This window comes from Crocodylus siamensis, chromosome 4 (genome assembly GCF_052110815.1).
Source record: "Crocodylus siamensis isolate JL-2025a chromosome 4, ASM5211081v1, whole genome shotgun sequence".
Lineage (NCBI taxonomy): Eukaryota > Metazoa > Chordata > Crocodylia > Crocodylidae > Crocodylus > Crocodylus siamensis.
In genome coordinates, this window is record NC_143398.1 from 16,661,725 (window position 1) to 16,678,606 (window position 16,882).

The 16,882-nt window shown below is 38.8% G+C and overlaps 1 protein-coding gene across 12 annotated transcripts in view; it reads left to right on the forward strand.

The window, feature by feature from the left end:
• SEMA3A (semaphorin 3A) overlaps nucleotides 1-16,882 on the forward strand; it is a 468,302-nt gene that overhangs the window by 430,782 nt on the left and 20,638 nt on the right. For all 12 annotated transcript variants that reach the window (XM_090041876.1, XM_090041883.1, XM_090041875.1 and 9 more), the window contains 3 exons: nucleotides 5,189-5,408; nucleotides 10,916-11,007; nucleotides 14,589-14,630. In XM_090041876.1, coding sequence (XP_089898002.1) covers nucleotides 5,189-5,408; nucleotides 10,916-11,007; nucleotides 14,589-14,630 — 354 coding nt within the window. The remainder of the gene's footprint in view (nucleotides 1-5,188; nucleotides 5,409-10,915; nucleotides 11,008-14,588; nucleotides 14,631-16,882) is intronic.

The following is a 16,882-nucleotide window of genomic DNA, read 5'->3' on the forward strand; positions in this document are numbered from 1 at the left end:
ATTCCTTATGTAACTCATGCCATCTCCATCTGAGCGTGGTAGGCTTTTTAATGAGTTCTTTTTCATTAACCTGTCTTTTGAAATTCTGTTTAGTCCCAGGATTAATTAAACCAGTTTTAATTGGAATGAATATGCATGCATTAATCAATGGATTGATTAATTACAATTTAATTAATTCTTTCACACTATCACATATATATATGTATGTATGTAATGTGTACAAATATATACACATATACATATATATATTTATTCACCATGAGATCTTCTTTTTCATTTTGTACACACATATGCACATAGACATATATCGCAATAGGACAAAATAAAGTCAGCTACAGCTGTGCAGATGGATTGTGCTGAAAATTTGATCCATTGTCACCATGTTGCTTGTGCAAGAGTGGTGAAGATGAGCACTGAGCAGAGCTACCAGATGTCACTAAAATCCTAATGATCCCTTCCAAATATCTCTCTGCCTTCAGCAATTGTGCAAACATCAACAGCGTTAACATATGATCTCCTCCCAATCTTTCATATAGGCTGGGGTGTCAAACTCTGCTCTGGGCCTGTGCTGCTCATGGCGGCCGCTCTGCCACTCTAGGACATGAGCGGGAACGGGTGCCCCGTGCAGCTTGCAAGGCCACTGGCCCTCCTCGCATGCTGCTTGTGGATTACTCTAGGACCCCAGGGCTGCACGGGGGGCCAGTTGATGTGGCTCTAAGAGGTGGATCTGTCCTATGTGCTGTATGTTTGATACTTCTGTAGGCTACCTGATCACAGCTCTGTGAAGCAGGGAAGTGCTTTTTTTTTCTCCCCAGTGGGGAATTGAGACACAAAAAAGCTAAGTACTTACCTGATCTCACAAAGGGAAATTTGTTGCCTAACGGGACAACAATCCCCCAAGTGCAAGGATGAGAGCATAACCACTGCAGCATTTTCTTCACTAGAAAAAAGTATGACATAAGTGTTAAATAGGCTTTGTACAGGCTCTCTCCTCAGGGTGGATCATATCTGAAGAGTCAGAGTTTTATAAAACTACAGTTACATTTAGACATGTTACTGAACACAAAGCTACTCAGATTTCATTGCATTTTTTCCTCATCAACAGTTATGAAACATAATTCCTATACTTGTAGGCACTGAAATAAAACTCATATTAATAGGGCAGAATTTGGATTTAAAATGAGAAATGATTCATGCTTGAACAGAGATTTCTGTTTTAATTGTGATAAATTTGATTTATTTTCAACAGCTTTTGCAGATTTGTTGAGGGTGAAGAGGAAAGATCTTGGAGGTTTTCAGGTGTTAGATTTGTGGCTTCCCCATTCAGGAACAGTGCAAGTGATGGCAATAAGCAAAACCATTATCCTTCCCTGAAGAATAACACAGCTTAGGTATTTGAGAAATTTCATAGGTAAGGTGCCAACAAAGCCCTTGAGCATCTGGTGGCTTGCCCAGCCCTAGTAAACCAAAGGAAAATGAATGAGTTCATGGAGTATTCAGTACTCCCTGTAAATAGGTCTGTATCTGCACTGATCCTACTGTGTTGAGGGCTCTCAAGTTCCACAAAGTTCCTCTTATGAACTTGCCTGTCTTCGGTTAGTAAATCAGACTCAAAATCCCAGTTGTTTTCTTTACCTTAGGTTACATCCATTCTTTCTTCGTCATTCTGGAGCATGCAGAACTCCAGCTGAAATCCATGGCAAACAAGATATTTGCCACCCTGTTATACTGGGCTCTCTTTCAGGTTGGCCAGGGATGAGTCCTAGCCTACTTTTCTTAACTGAACACAAGCACTGACCAGCTGAAATTAAAGCACTGACAGGAAACTGAGAATGATGCCAAGGCTTCCTTTTGCTGCAGGGAGATTAGACACAGGCCTCACTCCACTAAACCGCATAGATAAACTTAATGTAAGTATTTCAGTAGTGTCATGAACATCAGTAGAGCTACTCCATTGCATAAAGCGAAGCAAATGCAGACATACTTTTCTTGACTATGTGCCTGAGCCTGGTCCCACCTAAGTCAAAAGAAGCCTTGCCATTGCTTCAATGGGTATGTTGCCATTAACATGGATTCAAGAGGTATGAGGCCGTTTCATTAGATGTATTGTTGTTATGAACTCTCTCCAAATATTTTCAGCAAAAGCACACAGAAAAATACTGTACCTTCCTGTCCACCTCACCTTTAGTATGCACCCAGAGCACAGAGCCAGCTAGACCACAGAGTGCTAAGGGATTGATTCTTGCTTTTTTTTTAATCCTCTAGTCTCCATGTCACTGTCTAAGCTCTAAAATCAGATTTTTCTTGCAAGTGCTCATTATTATAGAGATACAACTGACTTTTTATGAACATTCTGCCTAAAATGTACTGTCCTGGCCAATGCTGTAGCTAACAAGCTCCTTTGCTAGAAAACGGATGGAAAGCAAACACAAAAAGGTCAAAACACAGCTGAAATGTACTCATTTAAAAATTAGAATGAATATTCCTAGATTTTTTGCCGTGTTTGCCCAGATGCAATTACCAATATTCAGTACTTGTATAGCATTTTTCTATTAAAATCACTTTAAATACATTTTCTAATTCATTGATATCTAATTAATCTGAGTAATCAGTAATACACACTAGTTGGAATATTACTTGGGATCTAAAGCAGATTCTGGAAATGAACAATAGAATTTTTAAACATCAAATTTCAAATTGATTTCCACATTGCTAAAGGTTTTCAAAGATTTCTGGGCATCGTTGGTGTATCTTTCTAGTGATCAATATTAAAGCAGAAGAATATAATTGTAATAATAAGAAGGGTTAGAATATAGAGACGGTAAGAACAAGAACTTGTTCTTATGCTGATTAGTCCGGTAATTATGTTTAATCATTAAGTCTTTATTAGTATGTTAGGCTGGATTAGGAAGGGAATTTCCTTACTTGAAAACATACAAAAAAGTGAAATCCTATACTTCATATAGCCATACATCCCAATACATCTGTTCCATATAACACATCCTCTTTTGACAGCATTGATTTTTTTCATTTCTGATGAATTATTAATACTCTGGATCAAGGTGATTGCAAAGACAATTGATTTCTCTATTAAGCCTCCTGGAAGATTTGGATTCCTGTTTAATTACATTTTGTCATCTAGGTTTTTGCTTTAAGTGCTGGATGTTTTACAGGTGTAAATAAAAGACAAGTAACCCGGGGCATTTTGGTATCATTTTAGCACCTAGTAGGTATTTGTATGTTGGGATCAAATACAGTAAACACAAGCACCACAAAATCTCTCATACTTTTTACATTTGAACTTGATATTTTCTGTCCAAGGGTTTGCTGTCAGGAGAGTTTAAGTCCTCAGCTTTCCTATGTGACTTTGGATGAGCTGTTTACCAGTTTCATTGTGTCTGTTTTCTCACCTGTAACATGGCGCTAAAAATAATTCTCCACTTTCCAGAGGCAGGCCAAAATCTCTAATGTTCATGAAAATACTCTGAAATTCTGAGCAGAAAAGAATTTAGGTGAGAGCATGAGCTATTTAGTCCCTGGTAGTTAAGTTTACTGACCCAATACAATTTTGAGTTGCTGGGGCAGTGCTTCTGGGTGTCCAAGTCACAGCTTTGCCTACTGCCTCCCCGATTCTTTCTTCCCTTTTCCCAGTTTCCTCAGAGAGCACAGCCTCTGCCACTCCTGTGCTTTGTATGGAATCAAGACGCAAGATTGCTTAGCCTAAAACAAGATGACTTGAGAAAACCTCATCCAGTGCAACTGTAAGGACTAGAGACAACTTAGTCCTAAATAGAAAGTAGTATCCTTTCAACTGTTAAACTGCTCGCTACAAGTAGGGATAGAGGCAACTAGTCTGAATTCACACACATCACTATATTCACCACCCCAAGCTATGAAGTTTTTATGATAATTTGGCACAACAGGTTATGGATGATCAGGTCTGTGTGGCTGTGTCCAGATAATCAGGAGCTGAAAGAGTTGGAGTTTCACTCTCAGCTCCATAGAGCTTGATCCAAAGTGAATGGGTTCTGGCTAAGGCTTTATTGTATAGATAACTGTGTGCTTTTATCTTTGGTCTTTTGTGCAATGATTTTAGCACCCATTTGCTCCTGTATTGCTATTTGAAAAGACAATATTATTTAATAAAGTACTGAAAATTAATTACTATATTTACCAAATCCAAGATGCCCCAGAATCTACACTGACCTCTCAATAATTAGATTCTCTATATGGATAGTTTATAAATTCATTATACTTTTCCATGTATAGAATTGAATTATTGGAAGGTCATCTTAAAATTGTTCTTCCCCTCAACTGCTGTGGTGGGAAAAGCAGTGTCAGGGAAGCAGATGCTGGCGTAGGCAGTGGGGGGTAGGTGGCTTGGGGAATCAAGCAGCTTGTCCCCTGCTGCCTGTCCCCCTCCCCTAGCCCCCCTCCCACTGCCAGCCCCCCTTGTGGCTTCCCCCCCTACCACCCACAGTCTCAGGCTCCCCACTCCTCCTTCTCTTGGACCCACAGTCTCTATCCCTCACCCCCACCACTTATCTTTGCTGCAGCACCAGCAGGCTGCATCCCCACTCCAGCCCCAGCTCTGGGACGTAGCTGAAACTGCCACTGCAGCAGGACCAAGCTGAGGTTGTGCTCTATGCCCTGGGCTGGAACGGGGGCAGAGACTGCTGGCACCAGAGCATAGGTAAGCAGTGGGGGAGAGGGAGGTCAGAGGCTGCAGTTGAGGGCACAGAAGGAGGAAGAGAAGGCAGGGACCTGATGTTGCAAGGGTAGAAATAGTGGGGCGGGCAGGTAGCAGCTGTAGCTCTGGTCCCAACCCCTGGTCAGGGCTGGAGCTGGAGTCGCAGCAGCTGCCTGCCACCTGACCACCTCATACTGTGTTCCAAAATGAGTTTTTTGTCTTCATGTTAAATACAGTATTCACATAGTATAATAATTAAAAAAGATTACATACACGCACCATAAAATATTTATGCCATAACTTATGCTGATTCCAAAGCAGGAATGGAATTTCCAAAGGTCTTTTGATCCCGATATTAATACCGTGTCTATTTTTGAATGAATATACCCTGGTTTGTGCTTTAATATTAGCGGTAGAGGGGGAGTATGTGTATCTGAAAGTGAAAGAACAGCACTCATAGTACATTTATTCCTCAGTTATTCTCCTTCTTATTCTCAGTGTCCCAGTAAAACATTTGGAGGCTTTGATTCTACGAAAGACCTTCCTGATGAAGTTATCACATTTGCAAGAAGTCATCCAGCTATGTACAACCCTGTGTTCCCTATCAATAACCGCCCTATCATGATCAAAACAGATGTGGATTACCAGTTCACACAGATAGTAGTAGACCGAGTAGATGCAGAGGATGGCCAGTACGACGTTATGTTCATTGGAACAGGTAAGAGCCTTTGAAACTGAATCCTATGTTCTGACCTGGAATAGGAAGCAGACATTAGATAAGATTTCATCTGTAGTGAAAAGAAGAGAACACGTTGTTGCATGCATAGAGTACCTGTGTAGGTATTTTTGAGCAAGGTTCAGCACTGTGTATGTGCGTGCACACATATCTGTCACTGTCTCAGTGTCCTTTATTACTTAACAGTTATAAATTATGGGATTAGGATGTGAATCTTCACTACCAGAGTCACTAGTGGTTTTGAGAGTTTTGCATTAGATTTGAACTGGACCAGGATTCAATTTAGCTGTTGTTGTTATTGGTGCCAGTGATGATATTAATTTGCCTTTGTTAATAACGGGCCTTTTTTATCTTGATATTTTGCAGAACTTATGTTGAAGTACTTCCTAGGAACTATTCACATAAGTAGTGCCAGCAGGATTTATCCCAGTTCAGAATATTTCTTGTGTTCCCTTTAAATATCTTTACAGTGTGACTATATCTAACCTTCTAATCTGTTAGAAAAAGTGCCCCAAATATTCTGGAATATATAAAGATTCCAGGAAAATTGGGTAATGTTCTTGAAGAATGACACCCCAGTAGAGCATTTGTGCAGGCTTACAATTTAAGCCTTACATCATTCTTTCAGCAAAGAATGCAATTTACAACCAGAGAAAACAATTTGTACATACATTTCTGCACAAAATACACCAGAGGGCCGACACTTAGCTGGCATCTATCTGGGTAGCTTCAATGACTTCAGTGGAACTACTTAGATTAGCAACATCATTTATGATCTTCCACCCATTGGCTGGTGTTTCCATCTTGTTTTAAATGATTGCTTTATTACTCACACCATGGAGTTCAGACCCAAGAACCTTTGGACTTCAGCATCACACTAGACATGACCAAGTTCTCTGTATGTCTGTCTTTTTCATAGGAAAACTGTCTTTTCATTGCAACAGCAACAAATCCACAATTCCAGACTTAGGGTCATATTCCAAAGCAATAAATCTCAAGGCGTTCTTCATGCTGATGCCTAACATAAATCATGGGTAAACTGAGATCTGCGTCAAAGTTTTGTATACTAAGCATACTGCATGTGTAGCAAATTCAGAACATTTACTGAAGGAAATGCAGCTATAAAGAAAGCATTCCAGCTCTTAGAAACCATAAACTGAACTAAGAAATATTTGTGGTACAGCATGTTATTGTGTAAAACTGAGCAATAATTTAATTTGTTTTTATGTGCTACGTTTTTTTCCCTCATGTAAGTGAAACTGAAGAATCAGTTTACATAGAATCATAGAAAGTTAGGGTCGGAAGGGACCTCGGGAGGTCACCTAGTCCACCCCCCTGCTCAAAGTAGGACCATTCCCAACTAGATCATCCCAGACAAAGTTTTGTCTAGCTGGGTCTTGAGAAACTCCAAGGATGGAGAATCGACAACCTCTCTGGGTACCCTGTTCTAGTGTTTTACCACCCTCCTAGTGAGAGAGTTCTTCCTAATATCTAACCTAAACTTCCCTTGCTGCAACTTAATACCATTGCTCCTTGTTTTGTCATCTGCCACCACTGACAACAGTCTATATCCATCCTCTTTTGAACCCCTCTTTAGGTAGTTGAAGGCTGCTATTAGTCCCTACTTAGTTGTCTCTTCTCTAAACTAAATAAGACCAGTTCCCTCAGCCTGTCCTCATAAGTCATGTCCTCCAGCCTTCTTCACCATTTTTGTTACCCTCCACTGACTCTGTCCAGTTTGTCCACATCCTTTCTATAGTGGGAGGCCCAAAACTGAACACAATACTCCAGATGTGGCTTCATGCTGGAATAATTTTCCTTGACCTACTGGCAACACACCTACCAACGCAGTCCTATATGCCATTAGCCTTCTTGGCAGCAAGGGCACACTGTTGCCTTATTGTCCACTGTAACCCCCAGGACTTTGCACTTGTGCTTGTTGAACTTCATGAGATTCCTATTGGCCCAAACCTCCAATTTGTTTAAATCACTCTGAATCCCATCCCTACCCTCCAATGTATTTACTGCTCCTCCAGCTTGGTGTCATCTGCAAACTTGCTGAGAGTTTACAACTCTCCATCAGAGAATGACAGTATAATGTCTGATAAGTTAATGCTTGCAAAACCTTTATAATCTTAAGTGTGAACTGCTGTAGTGAAGGCCTCATTTGTTAGCCTGACTCTTCAATTTAATTTCCCTTTTGTGTGCAGGAGTTTTGTTCCCACACTTCACTGTAGGTCCAGATATCTGCAAGTCTATCTGATTTGCAGGTGACATGGTAATACTTGAACTTGTGCTCCCAAATTGTGAGCTAGTTCTGCAAATGCAGTTACTCATATGTGACAAAACAGTACTAGAAATCAATTCAGTGTTATACATGTGCATGATTTTTCAGTCAGGTATCAATAATAGTCATAAACAGTGGATGGGTGTCTGGCCCTACCTGGCCAAAGTGAGTGCTTATAAGGTGCACCTTAGTTTTCTTTGCTCTTTGCCTATGTTCAGTTTAGCAGCATGGAAAAAAAATATCTTCCATGTAGTACATACACTCCCTTCTGTGCGGATAGGCAGGAAGAGGGTGGACTAAATTACAGCAAAGAGAGATGAGCCAGCAATCTAGTATTAAGAACCAGATACAGGACCCTGAAAACTAGGGGAGCCGATTATGGAACCTAATCAGAATTTGATTTTCATCTTGTTGATCAGGATTTGGGACAAAGTCATAGTTGACCCCTGCATAATGTGATTGGGTTACTTTGTGTGTCTCTGTCCCATCAGATCACATTTAGCCATTAGCTGTTTCCTATTAGCATGGCACCAATCAGTATTATCCCTGTGGGCTACAGAACTGCAGTAAACTAAGGAAACCCTTTTATGGCCATTGACATAACAGGTGATAATTAAACCCAGAGTAATTAGTAGGCCATTCAGTATGTTCATATTTTCCTGTCCTGTGGCTAAAAACTTAGGCCAAGAAGTTTTGTTCCCAATGGGTGTGTCTACACATTGCCATATAGCAACATTTCTCCAGTGCCATGCTTTAGTATTTTGTTTGGAAGTACTAAAGCATAGTGCAGTAACTGCCTGTCCTGTGCCATGCATGTGGTGCAAGGTTAGATTTTGCCACTAGGTCACCGTAGCAACACACTGAAATGGGGGGAGCATGCTGCTACAACAACATAGCTGCTGATCATGTGTAGACTCACAGGATGGCTATATTGCTGTAGTGCACCATATGGTGACGTAGCTCATCGCTACATCACCATAGATCAATGTGTAGACACCCATTATAGGTCTCCCCTCCACACTTGGCTACTCCATGGTGGAAACAAAATCATATCAGAATGCCTGAAAATATCTGTGTAAAAACCCAGGTTTCAATGTATCCATTTAGTTTGTCCTAAATGTTTTGTGTTGGGGATCATTTGACACAGTTTAGGTCCATCTGTCAGTAAAGCAAATTAATAACAGTAATCTTATCTTCTAAACTTAGTTACTCACCGGAGCCCATTGATCCTTAAAGAGAAGCCTAATTCAATTTGTGTGAAATAGTTTGAAATACTACTCTGCAAAACTTGATCTAGAACTGAGATAATACTCCACACTGGTACCTGGGGTCTAATCGGAGCCACCATAGTGATTAACATCTTTGACCTCAAGGGCTTTCCACAACACCAAGCTACCATAATCATAGCAGGATCTTCTTAAAAGAAAACCATGTATTAAAGAATGTGATTTTTACAACTCCAATGTGTCTACCTGCCTTCCGCAGATTCCATTACTCCAGTTGCTTGACTTTATCAAAACTCCACTTACGTTTCCAAACTCTAGCATTCAATGGAATTTAAAAATGTGCTGCCAGCAGTCATATTCTAATCCAAATAAAACCCCACCAAATTCTGCTAACCCCTATTTCATTAGATCAATTTTTTCTTTGACACTTAGAGTACATTTTTCTTAAAAGCATAACCAAATTAGAGCCAGGTAATTAAGACAATTTTCCATTCCCTTACTACTATCAATTTTAATCTTGAATTATTTCTTTTATTATATCCAAAAGTTATGATTCATCTTAACTTTGTGTTCTATCTGTTCTGTGGTATTCTGTATTATCCTTGATATAAATCTTTTAAAATAATAGCAATGATGGTAACAAAAAATACAGATGTCAGAATTGCCCGTATCCATAATGTTGTGATAAAGTGTGTTGTCTTTGTTGAAATTAAAATGTTTATATAATTTTTTCAACAAAATTAGTATATAACCACAAAGTATTTATTTATTTATTTATTTATGGAAATCATAGAAGCATTGAGTAGTTTGCAAGAGTTACTCTTTGAACATTTTTGCCTTCGGAAGAATGTTGACCTCCATAGTTTTGTTATGCTTGATACCTTACTACTTTTACCTGTTGCCTACAATTGTCAAAGTGAATAATTAATTTGGATGTCCAGTTAGAGACATCTATAAGGGGACTGGTTTTCTAAGGCTGAACGCTTATTATTGTCCACAATATTCTGAGACAGCACCATAATTAACAGACCTAAAACATTATATTGGAATCTCCATCTTTCTTGTTATGGTAAAGACTTCAGTAACATGCGACAAACTAGACACCCTGTTATTTGGGACCGGATTGGCAAAGTTGCACCTGTTTCTGAAACTTCTGTTTATTGAAGAAAAGCATATATTTGTGCCTCAAAGGCTGAAAACGATATGTGGCCTTGGGTCATGAAATTCAAATGTCCTCTACAGAGTGTGTAGCTTTGAGGTTTCAAGGGCCTGCTCACATGAAAGTCAGTGTCACAATTTCAGTGGCATAAATAGAAACTGTACAACTCACCGGTGCAAGACTATCTGTAAAGCAAAGAAACTAGTAGTAGAGCTTTAATTCCCCCCTTCCCTCCCCAAACAGAGGCTAATATCATTCATCATGCAATAGAAATATGGATGTCTTCAGGGACGTATACATTTTAGTTTCTTTTACTTGACACTGAGAAGATCAGCACATACTTAAGATCTGACAACTTCATTAGTTTGACAACATTTTCCCAGCTGCCCGTGTATCCACACGGAGCCGTCTAACAACATCTGCACATGTATTTTAAAACAAGTATGAAAAATTTCCTATCTCAGACTGGGTAATAAAATGTGGTCGGGTAAATTTAGTGCATTCTCATCTTTAAGTATACCTCTGAGGCAGCTGACATTTCATGACAACACTCTAATAATATTTCACTGTCCTGTTCACTCTTATAACAGCTGAAGCATGGTTAGAGTTCATTTTTTATTGTGGTATTTCTATAATTAAAAGATTTACATCTTTAAGTGAGGGATATTGTGCCAAATCATGTCTGACTGATATGGAGCCTCTTAATCCATGTATTGGAAATAATTACACATTGACAATATTTCAAAGAATTCTGGTGTCTCTTTACTTGGAGTACATTAATTAAGCACCTGGACATTTTCTTTTTCTTTTCCTTCAGATATTGGGACCGTTCTGAAAGTGGTTTCAATTCCTAAGGAGACTTGGCATGATTTAGAGGAAGTCTTGCTGGAAGAAATGACAGTCTTTCGGGTAAGTGCTGCTGAATTTCAAGTGTCAGGTTGTAGATTTTTTTCTGTAAACAGCTGCAAACTGAATGTTTTGCAGGATGACCACAGAGGAGCTTGGCATGCCCTTCTAATTAGCTTGTCAATTAGAGTCCCAGACACTAGTCAAAATAAACCTTGGAGCTTTCAGCGCTAGTTGGAGGTTACTGTTAAAAGAAATTACATTCCTAACTCTTGTTGCGAGTTTTAGTGGTTAATCAGAATCACTGAATCTCTGAGCAGTTGTCACTTACAGTTGAACAAGAGGCGTTCTCCTGAATCTCAGCAGCCATCCTCTTCTGTAAAGATATACAAAATAATATTACCTAGAAACTTCCAGAAGAACAATTCAAAAGGTCAGCATGGGAGGTGATTCTTCAGGCTTATTCCTGGGTACTCCATGACACATCAATTAAAAAAAAATGACCAACATACACAAATTAAGCATATATTTTCACTAGCTTAGGGATCGTGTTGACTTCCAGCCTTTTCCTGTGCCTGATGCCTTCAGGAAGAAAAGAAAGCAAGTAACTACATTTCCAAACTGTCTTTGTGAGCGATTCGCTACATTTGTGCCTGACTTGAGTTACCTTAAGAAGGCCTGAATTTCAGAGTGGATGTTTTGTAGAAATTAAACTCAGTTTTCACAAAGTATCTACCCTCTAAAAGTATCTGCCCTCACACTGAGCCACCCAAAACTGAATTACTAGTTTACTAGTAGCTACATGAAGTAGTTACTTCTGACTATTTAGGCAGAGTATTTTAAAGGAGTTTCTAAAGAGATTTAGATGGATCCTAAGGGATGCTTTGTATTTGGCACACTACAAAAAAATCAAGGTTTCCTGCACTATCTGTCCATTTATTTCATCTTTAGTTGATGAGGAGACAAAACATATATGGGCAAGACTTGTAGAATTTTTTATTTTCAACATTCAAATGTTTGCAGACAAAGTAAGCACAATTATCATTGTCTGAAGGTTGGTGTACCTTGCTATCAGGCTCTGTTCAGTTTTTCCAACAACTATTTTTTCAACACAAAAAATAAATAAGAAGCTATGAAGGAAGCTATGAGGGAAAAATGAGACAAGTTATCTCTGGATACTGACTTCTTTATTTCTTACATGCAGCAAAGTTATTAGGAATACTAGAGTATAACCTGTCAACTTTGAAAGTATTAGGGTCTCTTCCATAATAAAAGGAAATTACCAACCTAAAGGAGATATAATCAATAAAGTATATATAAATATAATTAAATAGGAACAATACAATCAACATTTAATTTCAAAATGTATTTTCAGCAGTACCGTAATTACTGGCAGATTAGGATTTGAGATTTAACTGCACTTGTGTTAACTTTACTAGGTGTTACATAAACATAGTTTGGTACTTTAGGTGTGATCTTCATTGGGCATGTCTACACATGCAGTTAATGTGGATGAATGAACTCCAGAATATATTTATCCAGAGTTTATTCATTCACAGAACTTGGAGCCTGGTTGGAGCAGTCCAGGCTGGCAGGGGACTCAGGAGGTCAGTCTTCCAGTCCAGGACTGCTTCAGCTGGGCCCCATGTGCTGCAGGGGGGCTGGCTGGGCACAAGGTGCTTCAGTGTAGGACTAGCTGGCAGGCAGCCCCCACACTGAAGCACAATGTGCCCCAGCCAGCTTCTGCACAACACACAGAGATGGGGAAGCAGCTGGGTCCCCTGCCAGTCTGGACCACTCCATCTGAGCTCCATATACTACACATGAATAAAAAAGAAGCCAAAACATTTACTGCAGACCTAATTAGTCAACTATGCAATAAACATCTCATGTAGATGTGTCCATGTATACTAACCCTCCTTTAAACACTTTGCTCAGGAAAGGAGCTTTGAGATGGGAATACATGTATAACAAGAAGAGAGTCAGGTCTTTTAATAGTTACTTTCAATTTACCACATCTAAGTTTTTATTGGATGTGGAAGAGTCTGCATCTGTGTCATGAAGAAGGTATTTTACTGGGTAAGCTGCAGTGTGCTGAATACAATAGTTTTTTTCATTTATAATTTCACAAAACTTCCAGATCTGTTACATTGATAACAAATGCCTTTTTTAACCCAATTTGTGCAATATTTCTGTGACCAGCTGAGCAAACAAATGAATGAGTTCAGCTTTCATTCAAATGTTACACGTAATTGATGCTTTCTAATACCAGGTCTGTTAACCTATTTGTAAAGGCGAGTCCACATACTTAGCATCCACTGAGCCATATCAAATTCTCCCAGGATCAGCAAGTTGAAAACTTCACAAGTGTGAACGCTTAATAACAACTATATTAATGTACCTTGATAAAAATAGGATGCATAGGATCAGTAAGAGAGTTTTGGGATGCAGTTAGGTTTGTACTTCAGTGAAACTCCTAATTTAGTTGCAACAAATTACTCAATCCAATAGCACTTACTCATGTGGGTAATCTCATAGAAACCTTTGAGGCTACCCAATTAAGTTGGAGAGTTAGGATCAAGCCCTGATGCAGGATGTTATTAAATGTTCACTTTTACAAAACCTCACAGTGTTTGATATAGTAACTAATTATTGGCCCAAGTTCTGCCTGCATTGTGTAGGCACAATGTCCCCTTGATGTCAGTATCTGAATAGGGCATAGAGGATTTTGTACATTGTGGCTGTATCTATATGTACATTAATTTGCTTTTCCTAATGTGCATTAAATTTAGTACCTTCAATGTGAGGTACTAAATAAATGTGCATTAAGCTATCCTAATGTGCAGTACTAATAGTGCATGTTTTTAAGTGATGCTTAATGCGCAGTGGCCTATTTTATTGCACTTTAGTGTAATTGCACGTTTTTTTACATGACACTTTAACACAAAGTAAAATAGGCTACTGAGTATTAAATCACACGTGTAAACATGCCCTCTTTTGCTGAAATACTCAGTATTGCACAGGATGAAAATGTTGCTACTTGTTGTATATTTAGATCCTGCAACCACAAACACCATTATGTGCGTGTGGTCTTCTTTAGGTATCATTAAAATATGCAATTTATTTCAGTTCTATCCCCCATGCCCTGTGAATATGTTAAAAGGTTATTATTTTCTCCATAAGAATATCAAAAAATATTAATAAATCCCTTCACATTAATTATTGTTAGGAAGGATCATAATGAGTATGTATCATTGAGATTTTTTGTGTGCACGCTATGCACATTTCAAGGATTCCTGAAAATGTTAATGTCATGATCTGTGCAGAAATTAATATCACAAAGTGAAAAAACAAGAAAACCAACATCTCTGGAATAATAAGAAAGATGAGAAATGATTTAGTAATTGCTGCACTGAAGATGTCCAGATTCAGCATAGCAATTAATGACATGCACAGACACACATGCACACGCATTCTAATTCATCTATAACAATAAAAACATTCCATTGTAAAAGTCAGGAAGGAGTACCATGACCAAGGGAGGCAGTTTGTAGCTAGCAAGACCCTCTAGCAACACTTCCATATTTTTAAACTATATCTTCCATTTTAATTCATTTAATGCTTCTTTTTTTTTTTTTTTCTAGGAACCTACCATTATTTCAGCAATGAAGATTTCCACAAAGCAGGTACTGTATGCACAAGCTTTAAATCATTCTTTAAATATTTACTGGCCTGTATATTTCAGAGACACTAACTTGGCAGTTAGTAGAGACATATTAATTACACCAGCAGCATCCCATCCTTTTACATAAACACCAGTATTTTCTCAAGGAAAATGTGACAGGCAAAGGAAAAAAGGGAAAACCTAGTGTGTGCATTTCTGGCAAGGTGGAAACTAAATGCAAACTAGCCAGCTGTTCGTAGGATCTCAGGAAAAATTCCACATTACTGAAGCCTCCCACATGACTACAAAGCTGTTAAATTTACAACATGTCTCTATTTGGGCTTTCACTTACTGCTGCTCCCAGGGAAGTTAGTGGCAAAACTCTCCATTGATTTAAGTGGGACTCCAGTCATTTTCTGCATACATTATAACATCTTTGATTAAGGAAACTAAAAGGTAGAGAGGTGAATTATGAGCTCTTTCCCTGTGCCTTAGCACCACACTGCTGGCTTTGGGCCTGATTCTGTAAATCTTGCTTGCCACCATGAATATTCCCACTAACATTGTGTTCTAAGGATGACACCTGATAGTTTTTGGAGGATTGGGTCCATCTATGATAATGCATATTCCACCAGGTGCCATTCACCCATCTGCAACAGGTCCATGCTCCCATGCCTGTTAATATAGAGCATCCTGTACCCTGTTAATATAGAGCATCAAGTGAGCTTTAGGGGTGTCTTTTAATTGTGCCAGCCCCCTTTAGAAAGCTGAGTTACATCCTATAATGAAAAAGATTGCATTGCATTTGAAAGCTTATCTAAGTCTATCCCAACCATGCAGTTGGTCTAATAAACCATATCACCCACGAAAATCTTGGCTTATGCTATAAAGAACAGACAAAGTTCTCCTTTTCAGAGGCTGAAAAATGTATCCAGGCCTCCACTGTACTCAGAATATGTCTCTGAAAAACTGCATGCATTTGAAACAAAACATGTTGTTTGGGGCCACTTCCCTGACACAGTTTATCACTTAAAATAACAGAAATGGCAGTGTAAAAAGAATGTGCCACTGAAGACAAAAATATTTAAAAACAAGCCTGTCAAGCTGTATATATGTTTACAGCAGACCAAAATGCTCTGCTTTTGATTATTTTTATAATCACATTCCATTAAAGCAGCCAATCATATTTTATAATGGCTTATGCATTTCAGTACAACCTCTTCTTCAAAGCATCTTTATTCATTCAGGAGTGATTACAGTTTTCCTTGAGCCTTTTGAAAACAATTTTACAATATTAACATTGTCCCAAGCTATAAAGAGCATAGAAAGTTATTCAAGCAAAGTTAAGATCATGAAATATCAGCCAGCCTTGGGTTAAAAAGTTACAGAATCATGATGCAGCATGACAAGCTTTTGGCACTGTATCTTTGTAGCAGAGAAATATTTGGCAAGGCACTACCATATTATGTTTATGATTTAAAATGCTGTAGGTTTTCTAGCTTGAACACATCGGTCATTGTGTTCTGATATATAGGGGGCTTTCATAAAAAACAGTGTGATAACAGAAAAAAATGATTTCCATACATCACACAGAACAAAAGCAGAAAATGTAAACAATAGCATTATCATGTTTTATTAAATAATTTCAAATAAATCATTTTATTCTTTTTATAACTAAAAAATAATAGTTATGAACTCGGTAGAATTCAGTCTGGTTCAGAAGGCTCTGTTCTTGCAGCTTTCTGTTTATTTCTGGATACTCTAAAAGGTTGATTGTTCCCCCACTTCAACATTTTATTATTGCTACCTTTCTAGCCACCCCCATCAGTGAGTCTCCACACTATGAATCTACTACATTTCAACTCATTTTTCTTCCTTAAGTATGGTTCCACAAGCTTTGTTCCCAGTGTGAGGTTTATGAGATACAAACACCTCTGCAAAGGCATGAATACTACCTGTCTAGGCTGGACAACATAACGAGGGCCTTCTCTGTGGCTGCATCTACATGAGGCGATTACTGCACAGTAACTTGTTACTACTGCACAATAGCATCGTGGGACACAAACCATGACGCAATACTACTGTGCATTAGACCTGTGCGAAGCAGCAAGTATTCGACTCGGATTTGGATTCGGCCAATTCAGTTCAGTGATTTGTGTCACTGTCCCGATTTGACACGGCCGAATCGGAGTCGAAGATTCAGCACCGATTCGGAGATTTGGCCATAGACTAAGCAGGCAACAATCCTCAGCCATGCTAGACATAGCTGCCTCC